At 37.6% G+C, this 27,754-nt stretch overlaps 1 protein-coding gene across 1 annotated transcript; it reads left to right on the top strand.

The window, feature by feature from the left end:
• Positions 1 to 1,924: 1,924 nt before the first annotated feature.
• Positions 1,925 to 21,411, top strand: LOC306981296 (vasopressin V2 receptor-like; the record flags this gene model as incomplete). Its single annotated transcript, XM_079580865.1, has 7 exons — positions 1,925 to 2,197; positions 8,141 to 8,221; positions 12,098 to 12,262; positions 14,080 to 14,226; positions 15,775 to 16,018; positions 17,506 to 17,712; positions 21,203 to 21,411. 7 exons carry the CDS (start codon positions 1,925 to 1,927, stop codon positions 21,385 to 21,387), a joined length of 1,302 nt encoding a protein of 433 aa, XP_079436991.1. The 3' UTR covers positions 21,388 to 21,411.
• Positions 21,412 to 27,754: the final 6,343 nt, after the last annotated feature.

The raw sequence follows: 27,754 nt of genomic DNA on the forward strand, positions 1-27,754 counted from the left end.
CTTACCTGAGCTTAGACGAGTTGATGTGTACCTCTTTTTTTACATTCATTATGTCTTCTTGAGTAATAAACTTTAGTTTTTTGGTTTCTTTTTGAAAGACACTAGGTAGAAACAAACAAAGCTGTTCAAATACCTGACGTGCCTGATGCGTCTCTTGTTGGGATGCTTATATCAGTGTGGCCACGCCTGGGAAGAACAACATCCCAATAAGAGACGCTTCAGGCACGTCGGGAGACGCCTCTGACGAAGACGGAAGTGGTTCCTTGTCCGTCGAAACGCGTCAGGTATTTGAACAGCTTTGTTTGTTTTTACCTAGTGTCTTTCGAAAAGAAACTAAAAAACTAAAGTTGATGTGTACCTGTCTGGTCTTTGTGCCCATGGAAAAGCGTGGTAGCTTCTAACTTCACCCCTGTTTAGAGCTATGGGAATACATATACACATATAATATATATATATAGGAATACTAAGAACATCTTTGGTCGTTTTGCGTGACTGAGCGCACACACAAAGACCAGACAGGTGCACATCAACTCGTCTAAGCTCAGGTAAGAACATATCTCTGTGTGGAAAAACGGTGGCCTGTTCCTTTTAAACAACTCTATTGGCAATCACAAAGTTTGCCCAGACCTGACAACGCGTCACACAAGGGGGCGTGTCCTAACCAAGGGGGAGGAAGCTTGTTATTTCACTCTTTTTAGTCCTTTTCACAAATAAAGTTGAGTCTAAATCTGTTCATTGTGAATGTTTTGTCTCATTGCATCAGTAAATTAAGCCGATTATCCAGTAGAAGTGGGAAAAAACTGCACTTGAAGCCAACTGTTAGCATGTAGCATGAAGCTAATGGTCAGCATTCCCCGTGATTGTCTCTGTATCTAATTCAGCATTTGTTTTGTGTTTCGTTTTATTTTGCACAATGACAATGAAGATCAATCTTGTTAACCTCTTAACTCCCGCCTGAACCGAGAGGATCTTTTTCCTCACGTCATCAGATTTTTTTCCCATCATTTTTTTGTTGGGTATTCAACTCATTTTTGTAACTTTTTTGTCATTTTTTGTCACTTTTGTCACATTTTTGTCTTTTTATTCATTTTTTGGGTAATTTTTTGTAATTTTTTTGTCAAATTTTTGTCACATTTTTGTCATTTTTTGGTCATTTTTTTAATAAAATGTGTCTAATTTTTTGTCTTTTTTATGTCAATTTTTTATCATATTTTTGGCCCATTTTTTGTCTTTTTTAGTTCCTTTTTTTGTCATTTTTTTGTCATTTTTTGTCAATTTGTTGTCATTTTTCAGTCAATTTATTTATCAATTTTTTGTCAAATTTTTTGTCATTTTTTGGTCAATTTTTTAATAAAATTTGTGTCATTTTTTGTCTTTTTTGTCGCATTTTTGTCATTTTTTTGTCATTTTTTTGTCAAATTTTGATCACATTTTTGGCCCATTTTTGTCTTTTTTTGTTCCTTTTTTTGGTCAATTTTTTGTAATTTTTCAGTCAATTTTTTTGTCAATTTTTTGTCACATTTCTGTCACATTTCTGTCATTTTTTTGTCCAATTTTTATGTCATTTTTTCGTCCATTTTTTTTTCAATTTCTTGTGACATTTTTGTGACATTTTTGCCACTTTTTCATCAATTTTTCATCACTTTTTTGTCACATTTCCATCATTGTTTTCGTCTCAGTTCTGTTGCTATTTTCTCATCTTTTTTCCAGAAGCTTTTGGACTGGGCTAAAGCCAAACTGGAGAAAATGTGCTCGGTTCAGGCGGGAGTTAAGGGCTTAAAGTAGTTGATGAAAAAGTCGTTCTTTTCCAGTGATGTGACTTTCACGCTCTTCGAGGTCAACGATTCGAACGGGAAAAGAGCCAGACCTTTATTTCTGTTCTAAAGTCAAATCTAAATCTCTAAATCTCTCTCTCCTCAGCGGGATGTCGGCCTCCCCGGTGACCCAGCCGTCCTCCCCGTGGCCGGCGGCGCCGCCCGTGACCCCGCCCCCGCAGAACGTGACGGTGGAGCTGGCGCAGCGGGACTCCGTGCTGGCGGCGGCGGAGGTGGTGCTGCTGTCGTGCATCCTGGTGCTGGCGCTGGTCGGGAACGGCCTGGTGCTGCTGGTGCTGCTGAGGAAGAGGCACAACCACAGCCCCCTGCACCAGTTCATGCTCAACCTGTGCCTCGCCGACCTGGTGGTGGCGCTGTTCCAGGTATGCTGAGAATATCTGATGATTTTAACGATTTTAACGGGCCATAGCAGAGCGGAAAACACGCAGAAATGTGAAAAGGGAGGTTGTGTTGGTGTTTCATAACAGCTCATTAATGTCCACAGTCACACACACAAAAACACAACTTTATATCACTGAAAGTTCACATAAACAACTTCCAGCAACATTTTAACCGTAAACAGAGATAAACAGCTGCTTCTCTCCACCGTCCTTTTGAATCCACTGGAAACACATCCTGACCTTTATTTAACCTCTTAACTCCCGCCTGAACCGAGAGGGTCTTTTTCCTCACGTCTTCAGATTTTTTTTCCATCATTTTTTTGTTCGGTGTTCGACTCATTTTTGTAACTTTTTTTGTCATTTTTTGGGTCATTTTTTAAATATTTTTTGTCATTTTTTCGTCATTTTTTTGTATTTTTTTTTCTTCAAATTTCTATCACATTTTTGTAATTTTTTAATCAAATTTTTTTGTCCCATTTTTGTCATTTTTTCATCCATTTTGTGTATTATTTTTTCTCTCACATTTTTCTCACATTTTTGTCATTTTTTAATCACATTTTTGTCAAATTTTGTCAAATTTTGGTCATTTTTTTGGTCAAATTTTTATCACATTTCTGTCATTTTTTTGTCACATTTTTGTCACATTTTTGTCAAATTTATGTAATTTTTTTTGTCAAATTTTTGTCATTTTTTTGTCAAATTTTTATCACATTTTTGTATTTTTTTGTCCAGTTTTTGTCAATTTCTTGTGACATTTTCGTGACATTTTTGCCACTTTTTCATCCATTTTCCGTCACTTTTTTGTCATTTTTTTTTCTCACATTTTTGGCATTTTTTAATCACATTTTTGTAATTTTTTGTCACATTTTTGTCATTTTTTTGTCACATTTTTGTCATTTTTTTGTCACATTTTTGTCACATTTTTGTCATTTTTTGTCACATTTTTGTCATTTTTTTGTCACATTTTTGTCACATTTTTGTCATTTTTTTGTCACATTTTTGTCACATTTTTGTCACATTTTTGTCAAATTTTTATCATTTTTTTGTCATTTTTTTGTCATTTTTTTGTCATTTTTTTGTCATTTTTTGTCAATTTCTTCTGACATTTTTGTGACATTTTTGCCACTTTTTCATCATTGTTTTCGTCTCAGTTTTATTGCTATTTTCACAGCTTTTTTCCAGAAGCTTTTGGACTGGGGTAAAGCCAAACTCAGAATCACCGCTGACTCGAGGGCTGCCGGGCCGACCTCTCAATGCTCTTCTCATCCAAAAGGCCAGGGGGCGCTGCAGCTGCACACAGTAAGGCAGCAGAAAGAAGAAGAGAAACTGCCAGCCCTGACAACTCTGCAGTTACCCCATAGGTGTGACGGCAAGAGAAACACCCCAGTTCCATTATGGATACAAAAAAGGGACCATGAAGAAGAAAGGGGGGAGAAAAGGAGAAAAAAAAAGGTTAAAAAAAAATGATTTATTAGTTTAACATTGAACCCGTTGCACAAGAAGATGACGTTGTTGGTCCAGGCTCCGCATCGCTGACACTGCGCAGGGACAGTCAGAAGGTTACGCTAATTTGGGCCAGACCGGTCAAAGTCCAGGGCCGTTCTTTAGTCCCAGTCCACCCCGGTTTCCCACGCTTGCAAACAGTGGCGTGTCTTTGCTGGTCTGGGGTCAGTTTTTCTCTGCCAAAGAGGAGAGACCGAGACGCACCACTGTATCACATCTCTGTATTATATCTCTGTATCTCTGTATTAAATCTCTGTATTAGCTCAGTTCATTCGTGTGGCCCCGTTCTTCACAAAATCCCCTAGTCTGTGCTCAGCTTAAATCAGAACAAATTTTGTCACATTTTTATCACATTTTTGTCACATTTTTTTAGTATTTTTTTGTCACATTTTGTCACATTTGTCATTTTTTGGTCAAATTATTTGTCATTTTTTTAAGCAATTTTTTTGTCATTTTTTATCAAATTTGTGTCATTGTTTTGTGACATTTTTGCCACTTTTTCATCAATTTTTCATCATTTTTTTGTTTTGTTTGTTGGGTATTCTACTCGTTTTTGTAATTTTTTTGTCACGTTTTTGTTATTTTTTCGTACATTTTTAATCAAATATTTGTCATTTTTTGTCAATTTTTTATCACATTTTTGTCATTTTTTTTGTCACATTTTGTCACATTTTTGTCATTTTTTCGTGAATTTTTTATCAAATATTTGTCATTTTTAGTCATATTTTTATCACATTTTTGCAACATTTTTGTAGTAATTTTTTTGTCACATTTGTCATTTTTTGGTCAAATTTTTTATCATTTTTTCATCAATTTTTCGTCACTTTTTTGTCACATTTTTTTCATTTTTTCGTCAATTTTTTTTTGCAATTTTTTGTCATTTTTTAATCAAATTTGTGTCATTGTTTTGTGACATTTTGGCCACTTTTTCATCCATTTTTTGTCATTTTTTTGTCAGTGTTTTCTCACTTTTTTCTCACATTTCCATCATTGTTTTCGTCTCAGTTTTGTCACTATTTGGACTGGGGTAAAGCCAAAACTGGAGAAAATGTGCTCTGTTCAGGTGGGAGTTAAGGGGTTGACATTGCCTGCTGTTCCCAAACTATCCAACAGGGGGTGCTGCGGCCCCCTCAGCACCCTGGGTTCCCACGGCCTTGATCAAGGAGAAGCAGAAGTTCACCAGGAATAAACAAGTGACTAAACCGACTCTAAAGTCTGAGAAAACCAGGATTAAATCTGGGACTAGTCCAGGTTCTTAACCAGGGACTTCCCTCTCCGCCCACTCTTCCTCCTGAAGCATTTCCGGGAAACAGAGACTTAGTCCCTCCAGCGGGTCCTGGATCTTTCCCTCGGCCTCCGCCCAACAGGATGCGCCTGGAACAAGATCGATAGATAGAGAAATTATTTTGGGATATCAAGGGCACCCATGCAACCCAGACCACATGGAAGAGAAATAAAACGGATTAAAAACTAAACAATTGAGTAAATAAAAAAGACACAGAGACACTTCTTAAAACCTTAACTCCCGCCTGAACCGAGCACATTTTCTCCAGTTTGGCTTTACCCCAGTCCAAAAGCTTCTGGAAAAAAGCTGTGAAAAAAGTGACAAAACTGAGACAAAAACAATGATGGAAATGTGACAAAAAATTGACAAAAAAGTGACAAAAAAATGACATAAAAGTAACAAAAAAATTACAAAAATGTGACAAAATTTTTATAAACATTTGACCAAAAAATGAAAAAAATTAGACGAAAAAATGACAAAAATGTGACAAAAATTTGATACAAATTTGACAAAAAAATGAAAAAAAATTGACCAAAAATTACAAAAATATGACAAAAATATGATAGAAAATTGACAAAAATTTGACAAAAAATGAACAAAAAATTGACAAAAAAATGAAAAAAAAATGTGACAAAAATTTGATTAAAAAATTGACCAAAAAATGACTAAAAGTTGAGGAAAAAATGACAAAAAATTGACAAAAAATATGAAAAAAAATAGACAAAAAAATAAAAAAAAATATGAAAAAAATCTGATAGAAAATTGACCAAAAAATTACTAAAAGTTGAGGAAAAAATGACAAAAAAATGACAAAAAATTGATAAAAAAAAATGACAAAAAAAAGAGTTACAAAAATGAGTTGAATACCCAACAAAAAAATGATGGAAAAAAAATCTGATAACGTGAGGAAAAAGACCCTCTCGGTTCAGGCGGGAGTTAAGAGGTTAAAATCAGCAGCTTTTGCATCACACTCCTTCTCTGATGCAGGTGTGTATTATCTCGATCTTATCTTGGGTCATTTTTGATTCATTTATACATTTTAAAACTCAAACACGACACTCCTCTGTCGTTCAAACACTTTGTGCAAACACTGAGCTCAGCGTGACGCCTCTCGACAAATACACTTATACAGGCCACCACTTTAATCCTGTCGTTTATAATTTACTGGAACATTTGAAAAATGACTAAACAATCTGAAAATGTGAGCTCCGTTAATGATGTTCCTCTGGCGACCGGAGACAAATAAACTGAACAAAACCAACGATCACGCTGTATTTGGGAAATGAAATGGTCGAACTCACGCACTGACGACGAGGCGCACAAACTCCCAACATGCACTGCTTTACGTATGTATGGATTATTATGCTCAAAATGAGAATTTTAAACTCATCTAGTTCATTACATTCGCACACTGTAAAAAACTGGCAGCTGTGGTTGCCATTTTTTTACTGTAAAAAATACAGGATCCTTGTTATTCAATCTACAGTTAAGCACTGTCTCATTTGTTTTTATTACAGTTTACTGCTGTCAATTTAACACCCATTTCTTGTGCAATTTACGGTAAAAAGTTTTAAAATACATAAAAATCTGTATTTTAGAAGAAATAAATCTGTAAATACAGGACAATTGTCATTAAAATTACAGTTGAAAATAATTCCAGCTGTTTTTTCACGGTTTATTATTGTCAATTTAACACCCATTTCTTGTGCACTTTATGGTCACACTCATACTTTAAGAGGTGTTTGATCTCGAATTTGCAAAATCATCTTGGGGGCCAGAGGTTTTGGATTTGGCCTCCTGATATATAGTGTAATATCGTCTTACCCCTCACTTTAAAGAGGAGGTATTGTTCTTTTTTCAGTCACATAGCACCAGTCTATATCACACTACAATGATGACAAACCTTCTGTTGGTCTGTAAATGCAGTAAATTAGAATAATTGCCTTGTATAAAATGTCTCTCTCAAAATGGCTGTAGTGAATGTCTTGAAATAGGCCTCTGTCTCTTTAAGAACCTCTGAGCCTTTAGACACGCCCCCTCCACACGCTGTCTGTGGCATCAGTGGGGAGGGGGTTCTGCTGAGGAGCAGTGGTTGGTTACTCGGCTGGTGACCAAAGCTCGGAGGCGTCTCCAGGAGGTGGGGGCGTTCCTAGGAGGACTCAGGCAAACCTATCCCTAAAATGGCCGCCATCAGAGTTTTTACAGATTACTCAGAAATACGTGAATGTGCCAAGGCAACACTTCAGGCATGTTTTTAATGAGGGAATGACATAATAACATGATGGAAAGCCATTTTTCATAGTACCCCCCCTTTAACCCCTTAACTCCCACCTGAACCGAGCGCATTTTCTCCAGCTTTACCCCAATCCAAAAGCTTCTGGAAAAAAAGGTGAGAAAATAGCGACAGAAGTGAGACGAAAACAATGATGAAAATGTGACACAAAAAGTGAAAAAACTTAGACAAAAAATTGACTAAAAAATTACAAAAAATTATGGAAAAATTGTGAAAAAGTGGCAAAAATGTGACAAAAAATGACAAAAATTTGACAAAAATTTGACAAAAATTTGACGACAAAAGGACAAATGTGACAAAAAGTGACAAAAAATTCACTAAAAAGCAAAAAGTTACAAAAATGAGTTGAAACACCCCCCAAAAAAAAATGATGGAAGAAAATCTGATGACGTGAGGAAAAGGATCCATTTAGATGAGTTGTGTAGATCTTAGCTTTCAAATGAGGCGTTACACTGGCCTACAGGATTTGGGTAAAGCTGACCTGGAGAAAATGCTCTCGGTTCAGGAGGGAGTTAAGAGGTTAAAGGGACTATACGGAGTTTAAAAATGGTAAAATTATCTAATTTCCTCCCCCTAAATGTTCCAACAATGTCCTGCACTGTCGCTCAGCTTAATATAGAAGCTGCAGTTACACGTATGACCTGAGGTGGCAGTAGTGAGCATAAAATGGCCAACTTGCATCTAGGCCCTTTTAAGCCAAACTGGAACTGACTTTTTCCCAAATAAAAAAGCTTCTTGGCAGATCATTTCCCAGACTCCATCAATGATAATGTGTTAGAAAGTCTGGATAAAGTGTGATGTAGCACTTTTAACCTTTATTTCCCCCCCTCTCTCTCTCCTGGAGGTGCTGCCCCAGCTGGTGTGGGACGCCCAGGGCCGGTTCTCTGGTCCGGACTTCCTCTGTCGCCTCGTCAAGTATCTGCAGGTGGGAGTTTCCTTTGTGATTTCTGTCAGGTTATTGGGAAGGGAAGGGAAGGGAAGGGAAAGATGGGAAAGGAAAGAAAAGGAAAGAGAAGAGAAGGAAAGAAAGGAAAGGAAAGAAAGGAAAGGAAAGGAAAGGAAAGGAAAGGAAAGGAAAGGAAAGGAAAGGAAAGGAAAGGGAAGGGAAGGGAAGGGAAGGGAAGGGAAGGGAAGGGAAGGAAAGGAAAGGAAAGGAAAGGAAAGGAAAGGAAAGGAAAGGAAAGGAAAGGAAAGGAAAGGAAAGGAAAGGAAAGGAAAGGAAAGGAAAGGAAAGGAAAGGAAAGGAAAGGAAAGGAAAGGAAAGGAAAGGAAAGGAAAGGAAAGGAAAGGAAAGGGAAGGGAAGGGAAGGGAAGGGAAGGGAAGGGAAGGGAAGGAAAGGAAAGGAAAGGAAAGGAAAGGAAAGGAAAGGAAAGGAAACGAAAGGAAACGAAAGGGAAGGGAAGAAAAGGAAAGAAAAGGAAAGGAAACAAAAGGAAACAAAAGGAAAGAAAAGAGAAGGAAAGAAAAGGAAAGGAAACAAAAGGAAACAAAAGGAAAGAAAAGAGAAGGAAAGAAAAGGAAAGGAAACAAAAGGAAACAAAAGGAAAGAAAAGAGAAGGAAAGAAAAGGAAAGGAAACAAAAGGAAACAAAAGGAAAGAAAAGAGAAGGAAAGAAAAGGAAAGGAAACAAAAGGAAACAAAAGGAAAGAAAAGAGAAGGAAACAAAAGGAAACGAAAGGAAAGGGAAGGAAAGGGAAGGGAAGAGAAGAGAAGAGAAGAGAAGGAAACAAAAGGAAACAAAAGGAAACAAAAGAGAAGAGAAGAAAAGAAAAGGAAAGGAAAGGAAACAAAAGGAAACAAAAGGAAAGAAAAGAGAAGGAAAGAAAAGGAAAGGAAACAAAAGGAAACAAAAGGAAAGAAAAGAGAAGGAAACAAAAGGAAACGAAAGGAAAGGGAAGGAAAGGGAAGAGAAGAGAAGAGAAGAGAAGAGAAGGAAACAAAAGGAAACAAAAGGAAACAAAAGAGAAGAGAAGAAAAGAAAAGGAAAGGAAAGGAAACAAAAGGAAACAATAGGAAAGAAAAGGAAAGGAAACAAAAGGAAACAAAAGAAAAGGAAAGAAAAGAAGAGAAAAGAAAACAAAAGAAAAGGAAAGAAAAGAAGAGAAAAGAAAACAAAAGAAAAGGAAAGAAAAAGAAAGAAAGAAAGAAAAGAAAAGAAAAGAAAAGAAGTCAGATATGCACTTTAAACAGACGAGAGGCCAATTCAGGGCTTCTAAATCTCAAACATGGGGCCCGGGCAGAGGTGGGTCGAGTCAGCAAAATATTTACTCAAGCAAGAGTAAAAAAGTACTTGGGGACAATGTTACTTGAGTACTTTGAGTAACTGTTTGAGCGTAAACATTTGATCAATGTTTCAGTTGTGACTAAAATTATTTGAAACAAAGCTTGTAGTAACGTGATCGTCCTAACATTTCCAAAGAAAACACCACAAAAATATATTTCTAAAGGAAAAGGGGCACGAAACAAACTGCAGATCGTGTGGAGTTAAAAAGTACTGAGTGATAAAACTACTCTAATAAGCAGCTTCTTTCTGTATTTGTGTGAAAACGCGGGTCCACAAGGCCAGTGTCACGGTCAAGGCAATGATTGTGGATATTATGACGTGTGTGTGACAAATCAGTTTTTCTACAGTAACGTTTACCTGGGAAACTCAGGACGATGTTATAATATAATGTGTTTGTTTTTTTTACCCCATTTGCTTCAGTACATCGTATTTTCATGTTCCACCATTTGGATTTTGTGCTTAAAGGTTGTAATGCTTATGAAAACAGGACTTATTTAGATGGATTATATCTGTAAAAAGTAATAATTATCATTTTATTTCAGTGAAGCAGCAATTTTAATGAAGAAATGTTATGTGAAAAGTTGTTTTTAGTTTTAAGCTTCTAACAGGAAGTGACATAGATAAAGGTAAAGTCCTATAGCTGATTTTATTTCTAGTTATGGAATGAAATGTGTTTTATCCTCTTTTAGTTTGTTGTTAACTCAGACATTTGTGGGGAAACACTGAAAATGTCATTATAAAGCTTTTGCATCAATGTCATGAACTTGCAGGATAGTTTTCTAACATTCCTGTGAAAAGTGTGAGATTCACCCATTAACAAGTCCCTGTGAAGAACTGAGAGGCTACAAATATGTCAGAAAAGTTAGGAATGAGTTTGTTTCTCAACCAACATTTTAATTCAGTGGCTTCCTCTTTCATTGTTTGAAATGAAAGTTCAGTATAATACCTTTAAAGTATTCATCTACATTTAAAATCAGTTTTTGTACTGTAACATCAACCTGCCCAGGGACGACAGGTGGACATTAGCATCCTTGCTATAACCTGGCACAATGCATCTTTCCTTTTGGTCAATGTTAAATTGTGCACTGTCCCTGTCTAAATAAAAAAAACATACCATACCAAAGGAGAAGGTCACCGTTCTCCCATACTAAGATACAGTATGTTCTGAGCTTAGACGAGTTGAAGTGTACCTGTCTGGTCTTTGTGCGTGCCCTCAGTCACTGATGCTTTGTGTTGTGGATATTCTTGCTTAATAAAGCTTAAGAGATGTTTGTCTAGTCAAGATGTGAAGTTTATTACACAATGCACTGCGGAGAAGTTACACATGACCTGAGTTCATGGTCAGCTCTGCCCGAGTCAGCTTTGGCATCACCTTATAAAGGTGAGCACCACAGACAGAGCAGCAGGACAGGGCTCATACACAACAAAGGGAAGCCCAGAAACACATAGAAATGCTAATACTGTTGGAGGTGTCAATGCAGGCCACCAAAAGGAGCTTTGCCTGGTAATGCATCATGGTGGCTTTTTTGGAGACAGAAGGAGATCTTCTGTAAGCTGGGCCACCTTGGCCTATTGTCTTTTAGGTGCGAAACGACCATGCCCAGGATCTTTTGTGATACGTTAGGAGATGGCCCACCTTGTCTATTGTCCGTCTGGGGTACAGGAAGAAACCGGTCTGGTCAGCCTGCAGGGAGCCAGGCCGCATGGAGCCAACTTGGTTACCGGCCTTAACTTTAACCAAACTTGTCACAACATTTGTTAGCATTTGGCCTCTCCCAGTGTATTCCTATGGCTCCAAACAGGGATGAAGTTAGAAGTTTGAAGTTTAAAGGAACTGTGGCCTGTTCCTTTAAGTGATGTCATCACTCTACTTCCGGGTCCAACAGAGTTTTAACCCTATTCACTATATTAGGATTTTGCAGATTTTAACCTGCTGTAGAGTCGACTACAGGCTCTTTTTAAACATCTGATCACACAGAAACATCACATTTACTCTGGATTTTGTTCAGTAAGACTTTTCTGACATTAATTATCAAATTATTTGTTTCCATACACAATGAAGGCTTATTTTAAATATTAAAAAAACTACATTTTCCTGAAGAAATGGTGAGATATATTATTCTACTTAGGTGTAAAACTGTTGGAGATTCAGATAAAGTCGTGTTTTTTTATTTGTCGATGGAACTGTCAACACTTATTTCCCGTCGTCACGGTAACAGTTTCCAATCGTTTTCCTCCATGTCACTTCCTGTCCGTGTCCAACAAGGAAGTGAAACGATAAACATGACAAAAAGGCTCCTGAGGTCCTCTGAGCGTTCATTTGGCTCCAGCGTTTCAGTTTGTGGGGGAAAATACAGTATTTTGCAGAATATCGGCCTGTAACAAATGAAAGTACCACTGCTCTAAACTACAAGGTCAGCAGGTAATTAAGAACCTCATTTACTTGGACAGGGAGTTCTCCGCAGAGGACGTGGCATTACATAAATCAGCTGCTGTTGTTGTTTTTGCGCCCGCAGGTTTTGGGCATGTTCGCCTCCTCGTACATGATCGTGGCCATGACCGTGGACCGGCACTACGCCATCTGCTGCCCCCTGCAGGCGCACCGCCACGGCCCCGCCCAGCGCTGGAACTCCTTCATCCTGGTGGCCTGGGCGCTGTCCCTGCTGCTCAGCCTCCCGCAGGTAAACGCAGGGCGAGGAGGAGCCGGGAGGGGACCGGGAGGCGGGGACTTCGGGGCAAAGAAGAAGAAGAAGAAGAAGAAGAAGTGTTTGTAATGTTCAGAAGTCAACGGAATCCAAGGCAGCTCCACTTCTGATCTGAATGTTCTGTTTCCGTCTGTTTCCCCTACCACTAAAAACATGTACAATAGGTCCTGGTCTCCACGTCTGGGTCCAGGACTCCCCTGAAAAGGAGATTCCGCATCTCAGTGAGACTTTCCCGGTTAAATAAAGATCAAATCAAAGGAATACCTCACAGTGCTCAATCAGTACATTTCAGTTTAATGTTCATAATAAGAAAGATCTATCTATATGTCTATCTATATGTCTATCTATCTATCTATCTATCTATCTATCTATCTATCTATCTATCTATCTATCTATCTATCTATCTATCTATCTATCTATCTATCTATCTATCTATCTATCTATCTATCTATCTATCTATCTATCTATCTATCTATCTATCTATCTATCTATATGTCTATCTATATGTCTATATGTCTATCTATATGTCTATCTATCTATCTATCTATCTATCTATCTATCTACAGTATCTATCTATCTATCTATCTATAGTATCTATCTATCTATCTATCTATCTCTCTATCTATCTATATGTCTATAGTATCTATCTATCTATCTATCTATCTATCTATCTATCTATCTACAGTATCTATCTATCTATCTATCTATCTATCTCTCTATCTATCTATCTATATGTCTATAGTATCTATCTATCTATCTATCTATCTATCTATCTATCTATCTATCTATCTACAGTATCTATCTATCTATCTATCTATCTATCTATCTCTCTATCTATCTATCTATCTATCTATCTATCTATCTATCTATCTATCTCTCTATCTATCTATCTATCTATCTATCTATCTATCTATCTATCTATCTATCTATCTATCTATCTCTCTATCTATCTCTCTATCTATCTATCTATCTCTCTATCTATCTATCTATCTATCTATCTATCTCTATCTATCTATCTATCTATAGTATCTATAGTATGTATCTATCTATCTATCTATAGTATCTATAGTATCTATAGTATGTATCTATCTCTATCTATCTATCTATCTATCTATCTATCTGTCTATCTATAGTATCTATAGTATCTATAGTATGTATCTATCTCTATCTATCTATGGTATCTATCTATCTATCTATCTATCTATCTATCTATCTATCTATCTATCTATCTATCTATCTATCTATCTATCTATCTATCTATCTATCTATCTATCTACATATCTATCTACCCCTCACTCTCCCATTCACTCTGGCCTATTGTACATGTTTTAGTGGTAGGAGAAGCCAGAGGAAACCTTCACAGACACAGGGCGAACATGCAAACTCCGAACCCGGGACTAAGACTAGGGCATTTTTTTCTACCTCTACCAGCCTGGAATCGAAATAAAAAAGTTAAGGTAATACTAGTATCGAAAAAACTCTGAAAAGTAATTATATCATTGGATCCAAGTCCAGGGACAGCATTAAGGGAAGTCACTTCAATTATAAATCTGGTTCTAGATGACAAATACTCTAATATAGGTATCAGAAAAAGGTTCAGGTATCGGTATCGTAAACCAAGTATCGTTAAAGTACTGGTGTCGATAAAGAGTAACAATACCCAGCGAGGAAATACTCTGACTTTTGGAAACGTATTGAATCCATGACTGTTGTTTGCTGACGGGGCAGACTGAGCTAGACGTGGCTGCCCGTCTGTGCCAGTGGCCGCTCACTCCCGCCGGGCCTCTCCGCAGGTGTTCATCTTCTCGCGCTCCGAGGTGGCCCCGGGGGAGTTCGAGTGCTGGGGGAACTTCGCCGAGTCCTGGGGCCTGAAGGCGTACGTGACCTGGATGACCCTCTCCGTCTTCATCATCCCAGCCTTCGTCATCACCGTCTGCCAGGTACGAGAGCCTCAGATGCCCTCCCGCCCTCCTACACCACACCCCTACCTGGGAGTCGTGAAAGTTACTTATGAACTCATCCCTGTGAAGAATCGTCAGAACTGCGTCAGGAAAGTTGGGAATGAGTTTGAACAGTGTAAACTTTCTCAGGTTCAGATCAGGTTTAGGGCTTTTAACCTCTTACCACCCGCCAAAACCAAATGCATTTTTTTGCTGGATTTTTGTCTTTTTTTGCTGGATTTTTGTCTTTTTTTTTGCTGGATTTTTGTCTTTTTTTGCTGGATTTTTGTCTTTTTTTTTGCTGGATTTTTGTCTTTTTTTTGCAGGATTTTTGTCTTTTTTTGTAGGATTTTTGTCATTTTTTTTCAGGATTTTTGTGATTTTTTTTTCAGGATTTTTGTCTTTTTTTTTCAGGATTTTTGTCTTTTTTTTGCTGGATTTTTTTTTTTTTTTTTTGCTGGATTTTTGTCTTTTTTGCGTTTTTTTGTCTTTTTTTGCTGGATTTTTGTCATTTTTTTGCAGGATTTTTGTCTTTTTTTGCTGGATTTTTGTCTTTTTTTGCCGGATTTTTGTCACTTTTTTGCCGGATTTTTGTCTTTTTTTGTAGGATTTTTGTCTTTTTTTTTGCTGAATTTTTGTCTTTTTTTGCTGGATTTTTGTCTTTTTTTTGCTGGATTTTTGTCTTTTTTTTGCATGATTTTTGTCATTTTTTGGCTGGTTTTTTGTCTGTTTTTGAAGGATTTTTGTCACTTTTTTGCTGGATTTTTGTCTTTTTTTTTGCTGGATTTTTGTCTTTTTTTTTGGCTGGATTTTTGTCTTTTTTTGCTGGATTTTTGTCTTTTTTTGCTGGATTTTTGTCTTTTTTTGCTGGATTTTTGTCTTTTTCTTGCTGGATTTTTGTCTTTTTGGCTGGATTTTTGTCTTTTTTTTTGCTGGATTTTTGTCTTTTTTTGCAGGATTTTTGTCACTTTTTTGCTGGATTTTTGTCTTTTTTTGCTGGATTTTTGTCTTTTTCTTGCTGGATTTTTGTCTTTTTGGCTGGATTTTTGTCTTTTTTTTTGCTGGATTTTTGTCTTTTTGGCTGGATTTTTGTCTTTTTTTTGCTGGATTTTTGTCTTTTTTTGCTGGATTTTTGTCTTTTTTTTTGCTGGATTTTTGTCTTTTTTTTGCTGGATTTTTGTCTATTTTTTTGCAGGATTTTTGTCATTTTTTGCTGGATTTTTGTCATTTTATGGCTGGATTTTTGTTTTGTTTTTTGCTGGATTTTTGTCATTTTTTTGCTGTTTTTTGTCTTTTCTTTGCTGGATTTTTGTCACTTTTTTGCTGGATTTTTTGTCATTTTTTTGTTGCTCTTTTGTCACTTTTTGTTGAGTTTTTGTCATCGCTTTTTTTGGTCGCTTTTTAGCGCTTTTCTGTTTTTGTTGTCCTCATTTTCTTCTCGTTTTTTGCCGCTGTTTTGAAGCAGCTTTTAGATTTGGAGAATTTGGAGAAAACATGTTCAGGTGGGAGTTAAGAGGTTAACACGTATTTGTTTCCCTGTTTTTAAAGATCAGGATCTTCAGAGAGATCCACAACAGCAGCCTGTACCTGAAGCCAGTGCGCCCCCTGCTGTCCCCCTTGGCGCCTGCACACAGACGGGACAGCCAGCACAGGGCGCCCGGGGGCAGAGGGAGGCCCAGCGTGAGCCTCTCCATCCACTCCCCCGGCTCCTGTGCCAACCCGCCCCGGGGCAGTCTGACTGGGAGCTGCCTCATCGGGCTTTGTGACTTCAGCCGCTGCACTGCTCAGAGCGGTAAGGCCTTAAAGTGACCGTCCATCGATCAGGTCATGAGGAAATCCCCTTAAAAACATGTTTGGCTTATGGGATGGCAGGGAAGAAGAAGGTTTTCAAACTGTCATCTGTACTAGTGTGGTCTATCTCATGTCCAGGGGCGGACTGGCCATGTGTCCATTCTGGAAGAGCACAGAAGGGCCACTGGCTCTAGGGCCCCCCGCTCTTTTTGCTGATGATACCAGTAAAAATAATAATAATAAAAAGCCGAACTGGGGAAAATGTACTCGTTAATGTTAAGGCGGGTGGTAAGAGGTTTTAACCTCTTACCGCCCGCCTGAACCGAGAGGATCTTTTTCCTCACGTCATCAGATTTTTTTTCCATAATTTTTTTGTTGGGTATTCAACTCATTTTTGTAAATTTTGTATCAAATTTTCGTCAATTTTTTGTCACATTTTTGTCATTTTTTGTTACATTTTCGTCACATTTTTGTCATTTCTTTTGTCAATTTTTTGTAATTTTTTAATCAATTTTTTTTTCCTTTTTTCGTCAATTTTTTATAAATTTTTTGTAATTTTTTGGTCACATTTTTGTCATTTTTTTGTCACATTTTTTCGTCAATTTTTTGTTACATTTTCGTATTTTTGTTGTAATTTTTTCGTCACATTTTTGTCATTTTTTTGTAAATTTTTTGTAATTTTTTCGTCAATTTTTTATAATTTTTTTGGTAATTTTTTCGTCACATTTTTGTCATTTTTTGTCCAATTTTCGTAATTTTTTGGTCACTTTTCGTACATTTTTTGTCATTTTTTCGTCAAATTTTTGTAATTTTTTTGTTAATTTTTTATCACATCTTTGTAATTTTGTTTGTCCTTTTTTCGTTAATTTTTTGTAATTTTTTTGTAAAAATGTTTTAATCAAATTTTTGTAATTTTTTGGTCACATTTTGTCACATTTTTGACATTTTTTTGTCATTTTTTTTATTTTATTTTTCAATTTTTTATCACATTTTTGTCATTTTTTGGTCACTTTTCGTAATTTTTTTGTCCTTTTTTCGTCAATTTTTTGTAATTTTTTTGTCAATTTTTTTTAATCAAATTTTGGTCCCTTTTTTGTAATTTTTTCTTAAATTTTTTGTCAATTTCTTGTAACATTTTTGTGACATTTTTGCTACTTTTTCAATTTTTCGTCACTTTTTTGTCACATTTCCATCATTGTTTTCGTCTCAGTTTTGTTGCTATTTTCACACCTTTTTTTCCAGAAGCTTTTGCACTGGGGGTAAAGCCAAACTGGAGTAAATGTGCTCTGTTCAGGCGGGAGGTAAGAGGTTAAAACATGTATTCGTGGAAGTGTCACAATTACTCTAATTTGGGCCGGGCTGCTCAGAGTCCAGGGCTGTTTTTCAGTCCCAGTCCGCCCCTGCTCATGTCACATCCTGAGCTCATTTGCAGACACAAAAACAAGCTCTCTTCTTCTTCTTCTTCTTCTTCTCGTTTTGCGGTTGTAGAGCTTCAGACGGACTCCACGCCGCCCCTTCCCGTCCCGCCCGGCTCCCCGCAGCCCAAAACCCCCGCCCGCTCCGGGACGGTGACGGCGGCCATGTCTAAAACGGTGCGGATGACGCTGGTGATCGTGGTGGTCTACTCGCTCTGCTGGGCCCCCTTCTTCATCGTGCAGCTGTGGGCGGCCTGGGCCCCCCAACCCCCCCAGAGCGGTCAGTGCCACAAGTACATTTGAACTACATGATGAACTGTGTGTTTTAGTTTGTTTGTTGGTCTAGGCTCCTTTTCCTGCAGCTGTGAACATTATTCTTTGGGGTTTGGTCCGACCTGCTTTAGTTTTAGCTGGATCTAAAAAAGCACAAATGTCGCTGCCCCAGTTTTTGGAACCGAGAGCCAGGATTTTTTCAGCGGAAACAAAAGAACCGGTTCTGAAACTGGAACCGGCCCAGAACCAGCACAGGTTTGGTGAAAAAGGGCTGATGTTGCTTAATTCTGGATGACTCTTTGTGGTGCCGTTTTCGGTCCCTCCCCCCCAGTTGAGAATCACAGCTGCAGAGTTGAACTTCACACTTAAAGTCACTCATCAGATCGTTGTGGGGTCACACCGTCATACGCTCGACAAAATCCAAATTGGGTTTCAGTGTTTAACCATGAACAGTGAACAAACATGGTTTTGGTGCCTTTGGACCAGTGGAACCATTTTTTAAGGAACATTTTGTTCAATATTTATCTTCTATAAACGTATAGAAACACATGAAACAAAAAAAACACTGACTTAGAACAAGGAGATAATGGTGTCTGTCTAGCTTAAAGACGGTGAGGCAATAGAATGGTTAGTGCTAGATCGTCTGCTCCGGAGGGACAGTCTGCTGCGAAAACGTGAGATATCATGACACAAATGAAGGTTAGGGCCAAGGAAATGGTTTACCTCTTAACTCCCGCCTGAACCGAGAGGATCTTTTTCCTCACGTCATCAGATTTTTTTCCCCAACATTTTTTTGTTGGGTATTCAACTCATTTTTGTAACTTTTTGGTCATTTTTTATGACATTTAAGTAATTTTTTTTTGTCACATTTTGTCACATTTTTGTCATTTTTTTAAATCAATTTTTTGTGATTTTTTTCTCACATTTTTGTCATTTTTTCGTCATTTTTTGTCACATTTTTGTCACTTTTTTTTTTTATCACATTTTGTCATTTTTTTGGTCACATTTTGTCACATTTTTGTCACTTTATTTATCACATTTTGTCATTTTTTGGTCACATTTTGTCACATTTTTGTCACTTTTTTTTTATCACATTTTGTCAAATTTTGTCATTTTTTCGTCAATTTTTAATCCATTTTTTGTCACATTTTTGTATTTAAAAAAAAAATCATTTTTGTAATTTTTTTCCCGTCAATTTAATGTCAATTTCTTGTGACATTTTTGTGACATTTTGCCACTTTTTCATCAATTTTTCGTCACTTTTTTTCTCACATTTCCATCATTGTTTTCGTCTCAGTCTTGTTGCTATTTTCACACCTTTTTTCCAGAAGCTTTTGGACTGGGGGTAAAGCCAAACTGGAGAAAATGTGCTCGGTTCAGGTGGGAGTTAAGGGGTTAACTTTAAGGATTAGGATTAGGATTATTTGTATTTTTAGACAAACCAACTCATAGATCTATACAAAATCGCAGCAGACCGTCCCTCCGGAGCAGACGATCTAGCACTAACCCAATAGAATGTGCATAAAAAGATCAGGTCCAGGCACTCATCATTTTCAAAAGTAGAGAATACTTTATTTTTAGGCATGAAACATTAAAAACGCGTGTCGGCTTGTCGTCGCGATGTGTGTGAAGACAAAGAATAATCCGATGTGTAGAGTCTGACTGCATTTGTGTAGCCTGGACTCTGAGACACAGGCTGTCATCGTCTGTTTGGACACAAGAGGTCGACATTTCGTCTTCACAGCTTAGTGGAAACAGGACAAGATATAAAAAAAACTAAAACATTGGAGAAATCAAGTTTATAAAAAGCTTGAAAGGTCCAGATCTTCATTCAGGCCGAGGTATTTCTTTCACTAAGGGCATGGATCCAATGTGCTTCTCTTTGCCTTAGGCGTTTTATCACCACCCCTGGCATTTAAAGTGATAACCTCCATTCCTGACACCTTTAAGGTGGAGTCATGGCTGTGATGGACATCCATATAAAGTGAGGTCATAATTTAGGTTTTTAGCATGAATGGCATGTCTGCGTTCAGCCTCTCTGTCCCTCAGGTTCCTGTTACTGAGCCACACTAAGACAAAATGTCGACCTCTTGTGTCCAAACGGACGATGACCGCCTGTGTCTCAGTGTCCCGGCTCCACACCTGTGGTCAGACACGACACATCGGTTTATTCTTTGTCTCCACACACATTGCAAATGATGAGTTTATAAGTTTAATCAATATGATTTTGTGGGAAAACACAGTATTTTACATGATAGGAAAAAAACTGTTCTTACTTGGGTCGTGACTCGCCTTTCTAGCATTACGTTGGGTCCTGACAGTAGGATTACGTTGAGTCCTGACAGTAGGATTACGTTGAGTCCTGACAGTAGGATTACGTCCTGACAGTAGGATTACGTTGAGTCCTGACAGTAGGATTACGTTGGGTCCTGACAGTAGGATTACGTTGAGTCCTGACAGTAGGATTACGTCCTGACAGTAGGATTACGTTGAGTCCTGACAGTAGGATTACGTTGGGTCCTGACAGTAGGATTACGTTGGGTCCTGACAGTAGGATTACGTTGAGTCCTGACAGTAAGATTACGTTGGGTCCGGACAGTAGGATTACGTTGGGTCCTGACAGTAAGATTACGTTGGGTCCTGACAGTAGGATTACGTTGTCCTGACAGTAGGATTACGTTGAGTCCTGACAGTTGGATTACGTTGGGTCCTGACAGTAGGATTACGTTGAGTCCTGACAGTAGGATTACGTTGAGTCCTGACAGTAAGATTACGTTGGGTCCTGACAGTAGGATTACGTTGGGTCCTGAGTCCTGACAGTAGGATTACGTTGAGTCCTGACAGTAGGATTACGTTGAGTCCTGAGAGTAGGATTACGTTGGGTCCTGACAGTAGGAATACGTTGGGTCCTGACAGTAGGATTACGTCCTGACAGTAGGATTACGTTGGGTCCTGACAGTAGGATTACGTTGGGTCCTGACAGTAGGATTACGTTGAGTCCTGACAGTAGGATTACGTTGGGTCCTGACAGTAGGATTACGTTGGGTCCTGACAGTAGGATTACGTTGGGTCCTGACAGTAGGATTACGTCGGGTCCTGACAGTAGGATTACGTCGGGTCCTGACAGTAGGATTACGTTGAGTCCTGACAGTAGGATTACGTTGGGTCCTGAGTCCTGACAGTAGGATTACGTTGAGTCCTGACAGTAGGATTACGTTGAGTCCTGACAGTAGGATTACGTTGAGTCCTGACAGCGCTGCAGTTAAGAACTTCTGCTTTAGATCACAAACGTGGATTGGGAACAGTAGACAACACTGCAAAAAGAATAGCACGAGTCATTTGTGCACTTTTACCCATGATTAATGACCTCCTTGTACTTATATACAGAGTTTATTAACAGAAAAGGTAGGTTTAGCACAGAATGGGCCTTTTGACACATGATTTTTCCAGCCCACCCAGTGTCTTCCCGTGAGTCATGGCTCCCCCTCCCCCCGTAGGCGCCGTGTTCACTCTGCTGATGCTGTTGGCCAGTCTGAACTCCTGCACAAACCCCTGGATCTACTCCGCCTTCTCCACCAGCATCTCCCCAGAGCTCCGGCGGCTGCTCCAGTGCGGCTCCCGGATTCAGCGCCGGGGCTCCGTGCCCAACGACTCCACCTCCACCCACATCTCCAACCTCTGAAGACTCCACCACATGCACTGCGAGGAAAAAGCATGTGAACGCTTCGGAATTTCGATTTAGAAATGTGAGAAATTCCAAAGCGTTCACATACTTTTCTCCTCCCACCACACACTTATCCACTACTGCAGACACGTATTTTAAAGTATACATCATATTCTGAAGCCTGGTAATGCACACCCCCAGAACAGAAGGTGGCGCTGTCAATGTCACTGACTCGCAACAAGGAAGAAGCTTTGTCCCCGTCGTGTTGTTTAATGTTTTTGAAGCCATGAAGTCATTATTCAAAACACTTAAACAAACCGTGACTGAGCAACTTTTACCTGTATTCGAAGTAATATTGATCAGTAGTATCTGTACTTGTACTCAGATAATAAAATGAAGTGCTTTGTCACTTTAAAGACTGTGTTCGACCCGTAGTACTGGCACATTCTTCATACATTCATATATTTTGTAGCTGCTGTACTGCACCTTCTTCACAATTGTGTTTTTGTATTGATTGATCTTCATTAAAGCAGGAAACAAATCCAGAACCTTGTTTTCAGAGGAACCCGTTTTAAAGAGACTAGATGCAAGTTGGTCATTTTTATACTCACTACTCCCACCTCAGGTCTTATGTGTAACTGCAGGTTTTATATTAAAGGAACAGGCCACCGTTTTTACATACTGAGATATGTTCTTACCTGAGCTTTGGCGAGTTCTTTAGGACCTGTCTGATCTTCAGTCACGTAAACACAGCGCAGACGGCGTTAGCATTTAGCCTCTCCCTCTCTCCTCTATAGCTCCAAAACAGGTCAAGATAGAAGCTACCGAGCTCTTCCACGTTTTCCCTATTTAAATATGGTTACGTGAAGTGTTCCACTACAAAGTATAATTACACAAAATTAAACAATGTGGATTTTCTAAGCGGATAAAAGGGGGGACTATATTGTAAGGCGTAATAATACCAGGAGTAGTTTGGCATCCGCACAGTAAAGTGAAGATTACTGCGCGGATTTCGAACTACTCCTGGTATTATTACGCCTTACAATATAGTCCCCCCTTTTATCCACATTGTTTAATTTAACCTGCACCTGCACTACCTACAGTGACTTTACCTCATTCATTTCTTTAAGTCAAAGAAAATGCCATTTTAGACCAATTTGAAAGTGTCAGTTCAGCATAAATTCTTCTGTAAGTCATAGATGTCAACGACTTTTGCAATAAAATTTGGAAAAAGTTGGGAAGTTGCTCTCTGACCGACAAATACCAAGACACCAGAACAATGTTTCCTTCACTTTGCGAAAGGAGTGAAACAGCGCCCCCAATTTGACACTGGTGGCCAAAAAGTGTACTGCATCTATATTTGCCATTGAGAATGAAACGGAGTGAGTTAGTATTAACCAGATGAGGCCATTATCGAGGCTTGGAACTATAATACCTGCTCTGTCTCACTATGGAATGTTAGATTTTAAGGTTGTGATAGTGAGGAATGTATTACTATTAAAACCACTATTAAACTTGCAGTAAAATGTAGTAAGACGAGTTGGTCGACAGTACAATCCAAAACAAAACAACAAAAAAAGATCAATGTTTCTTTATATATCACAGCAAACCTTTCTTCATATGACATAATTCTGAGTACCTACCAGGTGACCCCCAAAACTGAATATTTTCAACATTGTTTCTGTTCACGAAGAAAAGAGAGACACAGGTTTTCTTCCAAAACATTTACTTCAGTCTTATAAAGACGTCTGACATACAAAACATAAAACATTTGAGTATATACAGTACCGTTTCACCCTGCACTGAAGTATTAACATTCACATATCTGTTAGTTTTCCTCAACACACATTTCTAAACTGCATAAAACATGAGGAACACGGCCTAGTATCGTCTTCATTATGACATTACGGATCATAAAAGGACCCTGTTAGAATAAAGATCTTACAATACTTTTACTTGTAAATTTATGCCTAACGTTAAAATATTCATCATGGGGTTTTTGATACTACTAGGGCTGAATACTGTTACATATACTATAACCGAAAAATAAAAGAGATTTCCATTAAAACCTAAGTATATTTTGTTCGAAGTTAAAACTTATTGGGATTGTTTTAACAGTACCCAGCCGGAGTTAAGCTTATTTGGTCATTTAAATGTTATAACTTAAAAAAGAAAAGAAAAGAAGAAGCAATAAACAACTCCAAACTATGTTAAACACTCAGAGCCGTGGGAAGATGTTTCAGTTAGGGGGCGCTGAAGGACAAAATGTACCCCCAAAATACTTTTTCTGTGCATAAATCCTGTTTATTAACCTCTTAACTCCTGCCTGAACCGAGAGCATTTTCTCCAGTTCAGTTTTACCCAAATCCTGTAGGCCAGTGTAACGCCTCATTTGAAAGACCTACAAAACTATCTTTTTCCTCACATCAGATTTTTTTTCATCACTTTTTTTGGTTGGGCAGTGTTCTCATTTTTGTAAAATTTTCGTGACTTTTTTGTCACTTTTTTATCAAATTATTCGCATTTTTTTGGTCAAATTCTTATCACTTTTTCGTCCATTTTTTCTCCATTTTTCGTCAAATTTGTCTCAATTTTTCGTCAAATTTTTCTCACTTTTTTGTCAAATTTTTGTCCATTTTTGTCATTTTTTGTAAATTTTTTGTCACTTTTTTTGTCAAATTATTCGCATTCTTTTTGTCAAATTCTTATCACTTTTTCGTCCATTTTTTCTCCATTTTTCGTCAAGTTTTTCTCACATTTTTGTCAATTTTTTGTACTTTTTTCTTCAAATTATTCGCATTTCAATGTCAATGTTTTCTCACTTTTTTCACATTTTCATCCTTGTTTTCGTCTCAGTTTTGTTCCTATTTTCACACCTTTTTTCCAGAAGCTTTTGGACTGGGGGTAAAGCTGGAGAAAATGTGCTCAGTCCAGGTGGGAGTTAAGGGCTTAATATTGCCTGCAGTTCACAAACCATCCACCAGGGGGTGCTGCAGCGCCCTCAGCACCCTGGGTTCCCACGGCCTTGTACACACTCGTGGTTTGAACTGAAACACAGTGTTGCAAAAGCCTTCCAGTTTAATCCAAAAGCACATTCGACGCTAATGGATAATGTTTACGCCGTTAAAACGCGCTAGAAAAGCTTTAGTCTAATAATAAAAATATATTTGCTCTCGTCAGTACAAAAACAAAATGTCCGACAAAAGTGTTGCTCACAGTTCGTACTGGCAAATTGATTCACCGACTTCGAATAGTGTTTATCCTGCATTGCAAAATAATAAATATCTAACAACTTCATTCAGTTCATGTCGTTAAAATAACCGAAGTGTTGAGAAGTTAAAATTTAGATTAAAAAGAACCTCTAAAAAACACAGAAAAAATCCAAATACTGTCCATCCATCCACATAAAGGAGGAACTGAAACACATCGTTTTCAGTGACGGCGCTTGGGAGGGCGGTAACCATGGTGACGCCGTTTGTTTTGGGAAACTCACTTTTTTTTTCGCTCTTTTTAGCCGTTTTCTGGTGGAATATGAACTTATTTATCAAATACAAATAAAGTCAAGTGTAAATCGGGCCCATATGGATATTTTCCCACCGCAGCATAATCAGTAGAAGTGAAAAAACGTCAGTCGTAGCGAGCGCTAGCTAGCCGTTAGCATTAGCACGATGCTAACGCGAAGCTTCCTGTTAGCATTCTCCGTTATTTATGCATTTATGGGCTTTTGAACCACTTTGCCCCTCCCCGTGTCTTTGTATCTTTACTTAGTAGAAAACTACGTTCAGAATTCAACATTTGTTTAAGTAGTTTTTGAATATTTGGAGGAAGTTTCATGGGAACTAGTGTCCAGCTCCGGCGGCCATGTTGTAATGGTCTATTTGACTCATAAACTCAAAAGAATGCTAACTTTTTGAGATTTTCTTTCACTTTAACCTTTATGTACATGGTTTAAAATACAGTGCAACGCATTGTTTTCAGAATTCAGCGTTTGTTAAAGTAGTTTTTGAGTATTTGGAGAAGGTTTCATTGGAACTAGTTTCCAGCTCCGGCGGCCATGTTGTGATGGTCTATGTCATAAACTCAAAAGAATGCTAACTTTTTGTGATTTTCTTTCACTTTAACCTTTATGTACATGGTTTAAAACACAGTGCAACACATTATTTTTGTTAACGGTACAAATCTGGCCGCTGAGGTTGCTCCAAATTCAACTTTACATTAAAATATGTTCAGTTTAAAACAAGCATTTGCACGTAAATATTTTTTTTACACTTTAAATGTGTATTTTTAAAGGTATTATCTTTAAATTTTACCCATGAAATCTATGTTTTTAAAAAGATAATTCAAGCTTCCGTTTTGGGCAGTACAAAAATACAGTGTATTCCAATGTGTTTCAAGGCTGTTAAATTAACATTAATAAACTGTGGGGGGAAAAAGATGAGTCTTTATTGTTATGTACATTACAGGGATCGTGTGTGTGCTAAACCATGCTAATATCATAAATAAATACAATAATTAGGATGGATGTGTTCATACTGTGTGTCCACGATAAGTTACTGTAATTCTGTAAGGCTTTAACATCATATTTTCACATTTCCCGACAAACACCCCTTTTAGGTCATATATGATGTACAAAAGTAATATTTGTAGGGGAACAAAAGGTGCTTTACTTTGGGCTACAATTGTGAGTTTTGGCCCTTAGTGTTTTGGCGATGAAGAAAATCGTCCCTCCACGACATGACACGAACTTTCCTACTTATTTTTTGGGGTTAATAGTATAAATACAGATGCACTTCAAAATTACTACAGTATCAGATCTTTTTTCCAACTTTTCTTCAAGGGAATTTCCGCCCCTCTTTATTTACATGACTTTCAAGAAGAATTTGGCTCATATGACAATCACAAGATGGCCGCCACAATGCCCCTCTAGTGTTTTAATGTAGTCGCATGGGCCGAACTGTGAATATGAACCTCGCAAGCGTCACCACGGCAACCACCGCCGTTACATCGACCTCCAAGAACGTCACGTGAAAACTTCTTCATGTACATGTCTTAAAAAAACAAGGAATTGATGGTTGAATTCATATGAATGAGAAAAAACTAATTTGCTCCGAATCTTTTCGCCATTTTCTGCACCTTTTTGAGGCGGAAACGGCAGATGATCCAGCGGCCAGTCCTTCAAAGCATCTTTAAAAACATTCAACATTTGCCTATGCTAAAATATTTGTCATCTAGAACCAGAAAACAGAACCGATGTCAAGAAATGTGTGAGAAAATGGAAGAAATTGGGGCGAAAATATAGATAAAATTGACCCAAACCAAAAATAAGGCTAAACATGTGCAGGTTTTCTATTCCGATGATTCAAAAACACGTATGATCAGCTAAATATCTGTCAGAAATGCCACAGAGTTACACGGTTAACACATCGTCTCCACTCAAATCAAGCCACTTTAACCTCTTAACTCCCGCCTGAACCGAGAGCATTTTCTCCAGTTCAGCTTTACCCAAATCCTGTAGGTCAGTGTAATGCTTTCAAATGAGAAAGCTAAGATCTACAAAACTCATCGAAATGGATCTTTTTCCTCACGTCATCAGATTTTTTTTCTCCAGCTTTTTTGGGGGGGTATTCAACTCATTTTTGTCCGTTTTTTGTCAAATTTTTTGTGACATTTTTGTGAATTTTTTGCCATTTTTTCATCATTTTTTTGCCACATTTTTTGTCATTTTTTTGTCAATATTTTGTCTTTTTTTTGTCCGTTTTTTGTCATTTTTTCGTCAAATTTTTGTTACATTTTTGTGACTTTTTGCCACATTTTTGTCAATTTTTTGTCATTTTGTTGTTATTTTTTTGTCATTTTTTTGTCAATTTTTTGTCCTTTTTTCGTCCAATTTTTCGTCCAATTTTTGTGACATTTTTGTGACTTTTTGCCACATTTTTGTCAATTTTTTGTCATTTTTTTGTAAATTTTTTGTCCAATTTTTGCCACATTTTTGTCAATTTTTGTCAATTTTTTGTCAATTTTTTGTCAATATTTTGTCATTTTTTTGTCAATTTTTTGTCATTTTTTCGTCAAATTTTTGTGACATTTTTGCCACTTTTTTGTCAATTTTTTATCACATTTTTGTTATGTTTTCGTCATTTATTTGTCTTTTTTTTTTGCCCAATTTTTGTCAATTTCATGTCAAATTTTGATCACATTTTTTGTCATTTTTTTGTCATTATTTGTCACATTTTTGTCACATTTTTGTCACATTTTTGTCACATTTTTGTCACATTTTTGTCACATTTTTGTCACATTTTTGTTGCATTTTTGTCCTTAAAGCCAAACTGGAGAAAATGTGCTCGGTTCAGTCGGGAGTTAAGGAGTTAATAAACTTGTAGATATT

Source organism: Gobius niger, assembly GCF_951799975.1.
Source record: "Gobius niger genome assembly, chromosome: 22".
In the NCBI taxonomy this organism is placed as follows: Eukaryota; Metazoa; Chordata; class Actinopteri; order Gobiiformes; family Gobiidae; genus Gobius; species Gobius niger.